At 48.5% G+C, this 12,185-nt stretch overlaps 1 protein-coding gene across 3 annotated transcripts in view; it reads right to left on the reverse strand.

Annotated features, from left to right (window-relative positions):
* Kdsr (3-ketodihydrosphingosine reductase) overlaps positions 1–12,185 on the reverse strand; it is a 62,977-nt gene that overhangs the window by 19,019 nt on the left and 31,773 nt on the right. For all 3 annotated transcript variants that reach the window (XM_057769506.1, XM_057769505.1, XM_057769504.1), the window contains exons 8-9: positions 9,326–9,409; positions 4,371–4,472 (exon numbers count right to left, since the gene is read on the reverse strand). In XM_057769506.1, the coding sequence (XP_057625489.1) occupies positions 4,371–4,472; positions 9,326–9,409 (186 nt within the window). The remainder of the gene's footprint in view (positions 1–4,370; positions 4,473–9,325; positions 9,410–12,185) is intronic.

Below are 12,185 nucleotides of genomic sequence, written 5' to 3' on the forward strand. Positions count from 1 at the left end.
TATAGGAGGGAATAACAGAAAAAGACAAAAAATAGCAAGACAAAAAATTTTTCTCAGATACAAACCTAACCATAATGAGCACAGCTAATCTAATGGAATGAGCGTGGGGAGGGGGGAGCATGCGGGAGAACTAGCGCCTCCTCCATGCTAATCACAACAACAGGATGCACCAAGTAAGAAAAGCAGCAGCAGCCAAACCAAACAGCGGGACACACAGTGCAGGCTTTGCTGAGAGGAGTGACTGCCTCAGAGCCAGGCACAAAGAGAGGCTGCAAGGAGCAATTGTCTCCCAAAGCCTTGGTATCTGAGTCTCTGAGTGAGTGCAGGCAAGGCCGACTGTTGAAAAACCAAGGAAGCTGGTAAAGGGAAACCCAAGTAAAACTATGACCAGCAGCCAGGGCTCAGGAGGGATAAAATAGGTATCTCTCAGGAGAATTTCAGGACAGTGAAATGATCCCATGTGGCCCTGGGTGGTGGGTACACGCCTCATAGAAGCAGAGTGTGAACTGTGAGCCTGAAACAAGGGTGCCCCACTAACGTGAGGACCTGGGAACACGGGCTCTGGTGGCTGGGAACCAAGGTCTGTTATTTAAAATAAGACACCAAACTAAAGGCCAGGGAGGAGGAGACCTCAAAAAAAAAATAATAATAATAATCTACAACACAACCCATAAGGCTGAAACAAGAGTAGATCCAGGCTCTGAACACAGGCCTGCAGTTAGTTCTCTAGTCAAAGGGAAACTCAAGATCTGAGCCAACGGAAACCTGAGGATGCGGACAGAGAGAACAAGAGCCTTAGACAAGGGAGACACACGGTCAGCTCGCTGGCAGGCTTCATCCGGGAACGCAGGTGAGCAGCCCAACAGCAGGGCCGCATTGTGCAAGCACAGCGTAGAAACTGTGACATCACTGGTATGTATTCCAGTGGCCTGGGCAAGGTGCTGAGGTGGCAGGGATTGGGGCAGGGCTGTGCTCTGTGCTCTGGGCGTGACTGCTGTCTTTTCCCACAGGGAAAGTAGTCTGCTGCTGTAGACCGATATCTGATTCTGAAATAATTTTATTTAAATATATACACTCATGGAGTGTGGTGCCTTCACCAGCAATCCCCCCAGTACTGGGAGGGTGGGCAGATGGGCTGGGGGCAGTGTGAGCCTAATGCCTGCTTAGACTACACAGCAGTTCCAGGCTAGCCAGGACTAGGGAGTCCACACTTCATCACATGGACTACAGCATCCCTTTCCACGTCCACAGGCTCCCGTGTGCACATTCCAGCTCACTACAAACCTGACTCAGGTCAGAGGCAGTGATCTTGGTCTCAGCTCTGGGACCATCAGAGCTGCAGAAAGTGGGACAGTGCTGAGGTGATGACAGGGACCCTGACGGGAAAGGCAGAATCAGAGGGCATGAGCAGCCATCAGCGTGAGCACACTGGAGAGAGCTGAGGCCGGAGATGTGGTGCAGGAATCCGAAGGGCTTGTCAAACTGGAAATGTCTAGTTACTTGCCAGGGAGAATTTGTAAAAGAAATTGATTTTTAAAAAACTTGGGCTGGTGGTGGTGGCGCACGCCTTTAATCCCAGCATTCAGGATCTCTGTGAGTTCGAGGCCAGCCTGGTCTACAGAGCGAGGGCCAGGACAGCCAGTCTCAACAAACAAACAAACGAACGAACGAAAGGTTGGAATGTGAACGTAGCTATGGAGCTGACCTTAACACTCGGCACCCTGTGTGTGAAGTGGCAATCATGAGTCTAGACTACCTGCAGACAGATGCAGTACCTGCAGCGTGAGACTAGACTACCTGCAGACAGATGCAGTACCCGCAGCGTGAGACTAGACTATCTGCAGACAGATGCAGTAGTGCAGCGTGAGACTAGACTACCTGCAGACAGATGCAGTAGTGCAGCGTGAGACTAGACTACCTGCAGACAGATGCAGTACCCGCAGCATGAGACTAGACTACCTGCAGACAGATGCAGTACCCGCAGCGTGAGACTAGACTACCTGCAGACAGATGCAGTACCTGCAGCGTGAGACTAGACTACCTGCAGACAGATGCAGTACCCGCAGCGTGAGACTAGACTACCTGCAGACAGATGCAGTACCCGCAGCGTGAGACTAGACTACCTGCAGACAGATGCAGTACCCGCAGCGTGAGACTAGACTACCTGCAGACAGATGCAGTACCCGCAGCGTGAGACTAGACTACCTGCAGACAGATGCAGTACCCGCAGCGTGAGACTAGACTACCTGCAGACAGATGCAGTACCCGCAGCGTGAGACTAGACTACCTGCAGACAGATGCAGTACCCGCAGCGTGAGACTAGACTACCTGCAGACAGATGCAGTACCTGCAGCGTGAGACTAGACTACCTGCAGACAGATGCAGTACCCGCAGCATGAGACTAGACTACCTGCAGACAGATGCAGTACCCGCAGCATGAGACTAGACTACCTGCAGACAGATGCAGTACCCGCAGCGTGAGACTAGACTACCTGCAGACAGATGCAGTACCTGCAGCGTGAGACTAGACTACCTGCAGACAGATGCAGTACCCGCAGGGTGAGACTAGACTACCTGCAGACAGATGCAGTACCTGCAGCGTGAGACTAGACTACCTGCAGACAGATGCAGTACCTGCAGCGTGAGACTAGACTACCTGCAGACAGATGCAGTACCTGCAGCGTGAGACTAGACTACCTGCAGACAGATGCAGTACCCGCAGCATGAGACTAGACTACCTGCAGACAGATGCAGTACCCGCAGTGTGAGACTAGACTACCTGCAGACAGATGCAGTACCTGCAGCGTGAGTCTAGACTACCTGCAGACAGGTGCAGTACCTGCAGCGTGAGACTAGACTACCTGCAGACAGATGCAGTAGTGCAGCGTGAGTCTAGACTACCTGCAGACAGGTGCAGTACCCGCAGTGTGAGACTAGACTATCTGCAGACAGATGCAGTACCTGCAGCATGAGACTAGACTACCTGCAGACAGATGCAGTACCTGCAGCGTGAGACTAGACTACCTGCAGACAGATGCAGTACCTGCAGCGTGAGACTAGATTACCTGCAGACAGATGCAGTAGTGCAGCGTGAGTCTAGACTACCTGCAGACAGATGCAGTATCTGCAGCGTGAGTCTAGACTACCTGCAGACAGATGCAGTATCTGCAGCGTGAGTCTAGACTATCTGCAGACAGGTGCAGTAGTGCATCATGAGACTAGACTATCTGCAGACAGATGCAGTACCTGCAGCATGAGACTAGACTACCTGCAGACAGATGCACTACTGCAGACTTTGCGTTCCCATCCATCCAGGGCCTCCTCGAACCCTGTTTGTGTAGTCCTAGCTGCTGGGATACAATGACAAACAAGAGCGACATAGGCCCTGTCCCTGCAGATCTTCTACCTAACAATGTTCACTGTCAGGCAATCCTATGACAGCTGGTGCCATTTAGAGTGTGACAGACAGAAGGGAAGGAAATGCCTGAGGGAAAACTAGGGAGCTACATGAATGCACCTTACACAAACGCCTACAGATCCAATGCTTTGTTGACAAAGATGCTTGGTTCTGTGCCCCACACATCCCTCCAGTTAGAGCTCTAACCACATGTCTGCGGTCACCATTACCTCACCCAGAAGTCACACCCGCAACATGGCAAACTCTGTAAAGGTTATGACCCTCTTATACCTTGCCACCTGGGAAAGACAGAGCCTTATCAACAGAAGTGAACTTTCAGCCCTGGAGAGACAGACGGCAGTGCTGCTCTCCCTGATTCTCAGCACCTGGATGGCAGCTTACAACTCCACTTGTTTCAGGGAAGCTCCATGGGCACTGCATACGCGTGGTGCACAGACATACAAGTAAGTGAACCACTTATGCACATTTAAATTTTAAATACTAAGAGTTGGAATTCTCATGTATCCTGGATGAAACTATAAATTCTATAAGGGCAAAGTGTGTCTAATGCTCTCCTAGAATCTCCTTCAGCCACCAGCAGCTAGATCACTGAAGAGGGATTCTAAGCTAGCATCTCATTGTGGACAGTGCTGCCCTACACAATCCTAGACCAAGTACCCCTTTCCAAACACAGTAGAGCAAGGGCTCTTTACTGAAAACACAGGTGACCACCCAACAGGGGCGATCCTTCAGCCACCTGCGGGGCCCAGTACCTCACTTTAACCAATATATACCCCTACCCTACTTCCTGTTTACTTACAGTTGGCAGAGAAAGAAAACGAAACTTTGCATTAAAACCATTGCACTCTGCTCACGGAAGCTGGGTGAGGTAATCCTTGTATTGTGCGTTCATCTGTTCTGTCAGTCTACCTGGCTGTGTGTCTGTCTGGTTGCTGGCTAAGGAAGGGCTTACCTGCTGGAGTCCTTCAGTGATGGAAGTCACAGGGGCCATTCCACAGGTCAGGGAAGAGAGCATATACCCATCTGAGCCAATGGAACTATTAAAATTTCCCTGCTAAAAAAAGAAGCAAGAGAAAATGAGGGGTATGGAGTAAGTTAAAGGAATCAGTTCAGTGCTGGAGAAGCAATGAAGTCTGCCCCTCACTTACATGGGGTAGGATAGTGACTTAGAAAACCAGAACTAAAAAATGAACACACAGACTTAGTGCATGTCCAGTTCTGAAAACGTAAGTCCACAGACCCTGAAAGGGTCTAGGGAGAATGCAACTGTCAAAAAAGTATTTGGACATTTAGCTGATCACCACCACTGACGTTTGTACTGAAGGGCAATCTGCCACAGGACAAACCAGTGGTTTTCTGTGAGTGTGGGCTAATGGCCCTAATTCAGTCACTGCCACTCCACTACAGGGACAAAGACACAGACAAAGAAAACACAATAGAAAAAAGTCTTTAAGAACCAGAAAGAGGTATCGTACTTAAAAACACTTGATAAAACAAGAAAGTTCAGCATTTTATTAAACAGTAACCTTTGGAGACATCTCTCTTCCATACAACCCCCGTGCCCTCAGCTTCCTGTACTGACAGTTACCCAAGGTCTGAAAAAGCCAAGTGGAAATCCCAGAAAGAGATTCCTAAGTGTTAAACTGCATGCTGTCTGCACGGCACACTGGCACCTTGGGCTGTCCGGCTCTGCCCCGCCAGGAATATGTGTCACTTCTTTTTCATCGGTATAGCCAAGGGCTTAATTCATGAAGTCTCAGGCTGCTCTGTGAGCTCACAATGTAACTGAGGATGCCTCTACCTCCCCAAATACTGGGACTGTAGATGTGTATCATCACCCTCAGGTTATGTGGTACTCAGGATGGAAGCCAGGCCTCATGCAGGCAAGGTTACCACTCTGCCAACTGAGCTACATCCCCAGCTAAGCTTCTCCACGGGAGTGTACGCGGGACACACACAGCAGACACAGCAATCAGTACCATCTGACATTGGCTGGTCTTGGATCATCCCCTAGAGGACAAGGAATACATTTATCACATGCATGTGGTAAAGGCTTAAACTGGAAATACTAAGGATGGCTGACACCTTGAAGAAAAGCCCTCTTGCCCCGGCTCAGAGATGAACTTCCTGACCAAAGACTACTTTCCTATTTGACAATGGTTGATCAGCGGCTGCATTCGGACTCAGGTTTATGGCACAAACGGGGCAGAGAACAAAGTGAATTTGGAGCTTGCAGGAAAACCATAGGGTACACATGTGGGCGGTGATAAAATCTGAGCTTTTAGGGAAAAATTAAAATTTGGGAAAAATTTACCAACCAGTGTGAGACTGCCGAATTCCTAATATTTCCAGATCTCCAATGAATGTGACTTTGATAACCTAGTGATTTCATATCTTCCAGATGACTAATGAGTGGGTAAGAGATTCAAAGCACAAATTAGAGACTGATGTCAACGTCAAGGAGAACAAAAAGTTCATTGGTGCAGCGTCTGATTTCACACTGCCACCTTTAAGAAACTGCTCTTTGTCAAGTTGGGGGTTAAATATAAAAAGTCAGGTTTTCTTCAAACGTTTCAAAAAGAATGTATTTTAACAGATTGGCCACAGAAGCAGACACTGGAATCCAGCTGGCATTTATTAATGCAGACCTTGTACAGGCTCATGAGAATACAACACCACACTTCGCACTGAATTTTTGTTTCAAAACAGTTATTTTTGAGGCAGGCATGGCAGTGCATGCCTGTAACATCAGCACTTGAGAAATGGGAGAAGGGTCAGCAGTTCAAGGTCATTCTCAGCTGCAGACTGAGTTTGAAGCCAGCGAGCCATGGGAACTCTGTATTTAAGAAACTAAGAACAGGGACAGCTCTGTGGACAAAAGCTCTTGCACGTGAGTCTTATGATGTAAGCTTCACCCCACAACTCTTTGTAAAAAAAGAACTGACTCCCCAAAGTTGTTCTCTGACCTCCATACACACACGTGCACACCCACACGTGTACACTCACACATGCACACACACACGTGCATGCACACACACACACACACACACACAAAATAAAACTGAAAGAAAAGGAGGCACACAGCTGCCTGAACTCCAGTTCCAGGGGATATGGCGCTCTCTCCTGGCCATGGCAGGCATTGCGCATAAATAAATCTGTTTAAAAACGTAATGAATTTAATGTCTGTTGCAGTCTATTATTCTCTTTCTCTTTTCTTTTACATTCTGTCTTATTTGGTGTGTGTGTTTTGCCTGCGTGTATGTCTGTGTATCACATGTGTGCCTGGTGATCTAGGAAGTGGTGAGCTTCCATGTGGGTGGAGGGAATCAACCCAGGTCCTTTGCTGGAACAAGCGCTCTTAACCACTGAGCCAACTCTCCAGTTCACATTTACTTGATTTTAAAGGACTTCATCTCATCACTAAATCTCTCCCATCATCCTCTAGTGGTACTGGTGATGGAATCCAGGGCTTTGCATATGTAAAGCAAGAACTTACCCTTGAATTTCTCTTCACAGCCCTGCAACTAAATATCTGAAAATCTACACTTTCAGTATCTACTATGGCAAATATTGAGAAACACAGGCCTGTCAGGTGTGATGGTGCATGCCAGCACTTGTAATCCCAGCACGTAGGAGGCAGAGGCAAGCATATCTGAATTCAAGGCCAGCCTGTTCCACATAGTGAGTTCTAGGACAGCCAGAGCTATGCAGTGAGACCCATCTCAAAACAACAAACAAAAAAGACAAATATATCCCAGATAAACATATGGGTTTTTTGGTGTCAATAATTTATAAACTATAATGGGGTCAAGAAGAACAAGTTTGAAATCTACCTCACGAGATGAATCTTGCCAAAACTGGAAGCACGATTTGGGGTCATTAAAAGCACAAGTGGTGGAGCAGGGGAGGAAGTTTGCTCAATGGTAGCATTTACTGCTCTTAAAGAGGATAAGATTCTTTAGCTTACAGCGCCAACAGGAGGCAACACAAGCTCCCGTAACTCTGGTTACAGGGCAACCAATGCCCTCTTCCCATCGTTTTGGGCACTGCACAGCACACACGGTACACATGCACACTTGCAGGCACTCACACGTACACACACGGTGCACATGCACACTTGCAGGCACTCACATGTACGCACACGGTGCACATGCACACTTGCAGGCACTCACACGTACACACACGGTGCACATGCACACTTGCAGGCATGCACAGCACACAGGGTACACATGCACACTTGCAGGCACTCACACGTACACACACACGGTACACATGCACACTTGCAGGCACTCACACGTACACACACACAGTACACATGCACACTTGCAGGCACTCACACATACGCACACAATACACATGCACACTTGCAGGCATGCACAGCACACACACACGGTACACACGCACACTTGCAGGCACTCACACATACACACACAGTATACATGCACACTTGCAGGCACTCACACGTACACACACAGTACACATGCCCACTTGCAGGCACTCACTCGTACACATTTTCTTTTTTAATCTTGGGGGGAAATACCTTGAGAGTATTTGTTTTGGCTTGAGAGAAAAGCAAACTAGTTTATCGTAGTCATGCTTTCTATTCCACTGCTCTGTGCCTCTGAAGGCAACCAAGGCAACTATTTTACCCGCTTTGTGTGTATATGGGATGTGTGCCTATGTGTAGGGACTAGAGGTCAATGTTGGGTGTCTACCTCAGGGTCTCTAAATGACCATGGGTAGGCTCACCAACCGGCTAGGCTGGCTGGCCTGCAAACTCTGCCACCACAGGATTTGGGTTACAGACAGGTGTAACCACACTGGTCTTTTAATGTCAGTGCTGGGGACCTGAACTCAGGTCCTTGTGTTTGTACAACTTACTGGGCCATCTCTCCAGCCCCATTCTGTCTTTGTGTGTCTGTGTGTGTGTGTATTTACTTGTGTGTATGTGTGCACTGAAGCATGTATGTAGAGGCCAGAGGACGGCTTGAGGAGTCAGTTCTCTGCTTCCGCCACTGGGTTTTGAAGAACTCAGGTTTTTAGGACTGGTGGCAGGCACCTTTCCCCACTGAGCTGCTCGGTCCTCTGGTCTGCTGGTTGAGGCTGCTGATACTCTGCTCCACTCAGCTGGCACAGCAGTCCTTTCACCCCTGAGAAGCGGCACTGTGGTATCTGGATGCCTCTCATGGCAACGAACCCTAGATTTTCCAAAGTCATGTAGGCCACCTGGGTTCATGCGCATCCCTCAGAATGAACCTTTTCTCATGGGAATGTTGTCAAATGACTTGTGGCACACATGGTGTTCTACAATGCTTTACATGGCTTCTAAGGCCAACTCCCCACAAACTGACCGGGTAAGGAGGCAGAAGGGGGATAGTGGGCCCAGCAGCCTGACACAGCTTCTTATCATGACCATGAGGGAAGTGGTAACAGGGAAGGAGAAAGAAACACACATTGTGAGCCTGGCCACAGCCTTAGAAGATCTCAAACTGTGGGGTAGGGAAAGAAAGCCAAGACAAGGCTCACTGGGTAAAGGTGGGCACCAAGACTGATGACCTGAGTTCAGCCCCTGAACCTGCGTGGTGGAGGGAGAGAGCCTTCCCTGTATGAAGGTGACATTCACATACACGCACATGCAAGCTAAGCAACACTGAAGTCACAAATAAAAGGGTGGCGACACGCTTCTGCTGTGTTCACGCGCTTCCCAGGAGCTGACATTCTCGGGTGACTCGCACCCTTGGGCTAACATGGAATCAACAGGAAGTCTAAGGGGAAGACAGTGGGGGCTAAGAGTAGACAAACCCGACCGAAAGCTGGATGCTCTTGTTTGAATTAAGTCTCTCTGTGTTTTCCAGAAATACAACACACACACAAACAGCACACAAACAGCACAAGGGCTTCACTTACCACGGCATCTTTGACAATTTGTTTGGCCACCTGCTCTGGTTTGCAAACAGCTGTTGTCTCTGAAATGAGCCGGGTTTCCAGGGGCTGAAAGTGGAGAAACACACAAATCAATGCCTGTTGCATTATAAGTCTTAGAGGCCCTGATTTACAAATAATTACCATTTCCTACCTTCAAACAAATTCATATGTTTTAGGCAAAAATCAGGTTAGATTCTCAATCAGTTTCTATCCGTGGAATACCTCCATGCGGGAAGCGGGGCAAGGAGGCCCCTGCTGTTCTGTGGCTCCAGTGAGGACTGTCAAGGCTGGAGTGACTGACAGTGTGGACACAGAGGCTGGTCCCTGCCTGAGGAATCTAGCCCACCACAGTGCCTCCCTTCTGAATAGATCCCCCTGAGCAAATGACGATGCTGGGGACAGACACAAACCCTGAGTAAGAACTGTAACTATTTCCTCAAGGACCAGCGGAGAGACTAGCAAGCCATCTGAGAATCAACACGGTGTAGCCCCTAGTTTGTCTGAGGGAGAGTCACAGAACTAGGACCCCAGTACCTGTTCCACAAAAGACAGATGAAGGTCTACTGGTCTTGACCTGGTTCAGAACACCTTTCCTCACTCTCCCTCTGTCTCTCTCTATCTCCCTCCCTTCCCCCCCCTTTCTCTCTCTCCTTCCTCTTTCCTCCTCCCCTCCTTCCCTCCCTCTCTCTTCCTCCTTCCCTTTCTCTCTCCCTCCCCTCCCTCTCTCTCCCTCCATCTTCTTCCCTCCCCCTCCATCCCTCCCTCTCTCTATCTTTCCCTCCCTCTCCCTCCATCCCTCCCTCCCTCTCTCCGTCCCTCCCTCCCTCTCTCCCTCCATTTCTCCCTTTTTTCCCCTCCCTCCCCCCTTTCCCTTTTCCCTCCCTCCCTTCCTCCTCTCTCGGTCCCTCCATCTCTCCCTCCTTCCCCCCTCTCTTCCTCTTCCCTCCCTCTCCCCTTTTCTCCTTCCCCTCTGCACTCATCTACATTACGGCTACCTCTGTACTCACGCTTGTCCTAATTCACTTGTGAGCAGTAGTTTTTTCTCTTTTCATCAGCTTTTCTTAATAGCACTTTACACACATCTAAACAGTCTTCAAAAGAGCTTCCAACTGAAGCGTTAAGACAAAGGAGCCTGTAATTTTGACTCTTTACCTAGGCTTGAGGGGGAAAATCTAGCATATATTTCCTCATCCTTGCCTGGTTTTGTGAGACAAGGTTTTACTATGTAGCCCAAGCTGGCTTGTGACTTTTGATCCTCGTCCCTCAGCCTCCTGAATACTGGGATTGCAGGCATGTGTCACCGTGCTCCGTCTACTTCTTCTTAAAATAGAAGAACAAGTCAGTTTTTCCTTCTGATGGTGTCACCATTTGCTCTTCTGGCTTGCCAGGTGGGTGAGGACACGCACTGAGTGAGAAGGTGTTCACCACTCACACACGGTCACAGACCAGAGCAGGGTCCAGTCACCAGAAATCTCTGCAGAATTCTAACAGAGGTAAAATGGAAGCTCACAACCAATAGACAACATTAGAACCAAATCTCGGAGAAATTACCACTTTCTTTAGCTTTAGCTTCAAACTAGAGGACTCTGCAGCAAGTACTAAAAATTTGCTGAGCAGATCTCTGAGGCAGAAGTTTCAATTTATTTTTTAAAAACAAAGAAATTGCAAACATGGCTGAATTTAAAAGAAAATGGGGTGGGTTTCTACCTCAAAATTTTTTTTTAACCAAACAAAAACAGGAAATAGACTATAAAAACATCCAAATTTTATGCTGCAGAGATCCACATATAATATTAGAGGAAAAAATGAAAATATAAAATAATTGTCTAAAACTAAAATCACCCTTGCGGTGAGCTGGCATGTTCTGATTGGTTTCTTCCAACCACTTCATCTGCTTGCTCTGTGTCAAGGCAAAGGGAAGGTGGAGAGGAGGAGCCAGATGAACAACACCTGTACTCAGCTCAGGATAGCCTGAGCTCATTCCATAGAACCTTCACGTCCATGTGAGATAGCCTGCACTCAGCTCAGGATAGCCTGAGCTCATTCCATAGAACCTGCACGTCCATGTGAGATAGCCTGCACTCAGCTCAGGATAGCCAGCCTGAGCTCATTCCATAGAACCTGCATGTCCATGTGAGATAGCCTGCACTCAGCTCAGGATAGCCTGAGCTCATTCCATAGAACCTGCATGTCCACATGGGATAGACGCCGTGGAGGCTGAAGAACCGGATCCAAGCCTTCGCCCACAGAGGGCAGCAGAGCAACAGTATTTGTATACTGCCTTGGTTCTAGGACAGCCTACACACACACACAGGATGCCTTACAGGAACAGAACAATGCAGCAAAATCCGGTGTGGAATGGTGAGTTCCCCAGACCTCATGCTTTGATTGGGCCTCAGAGATCAAACGGAGGGTCTCAACTGTTCTGACGGCAGGAGACCACTGAAAAGTTTTTACGCACCAATAAACTTCTCAGCTGACGCAACAATTTGAATCAGACCAAATCAAACCGAATTAGAAAAAGCCCAGGTTTAACAGATACTAACGCTCCCGCGTGGCCTCTAGGCCCTCAGAGAGGAGATGGGGAAGAAAGACCAGGAAACCACATGTTTGTTCTCTGGGGGACAGTTTAAATACACTGTGGGCATGGTCTTGAGCATCTCTGAAGAGGGGTCATAATTTGGCAGGTTTTCTCCGAGGTAGAGTTTGGACTGAGGCAACTCCCAGGTGAGTTGGCTTAGAATGGAACTTCCCACCCAAACATTCCAGACTCTTTAGGTATAGGGGTGCCAGGGGCTGAGTTGAAGCCTTAACCCAAACAAGCACAAGACTCCTCACAGAG

The sequence above is a fragment of the Chionomys nivalis genome, chromosome 5 (assembly GCF_950005125.1).
Source record: "Chionomys nivalis chromosome 5, mChiNiv1.1, whole genome shotgun sequence".
In the NCBI taxonomy this organism is placed as follows: Eukaryota; Metazoa; Chordata; class Mammalia; order Rodentia; family Cricetidae; genus Chionomys; species Chionomys nivalis.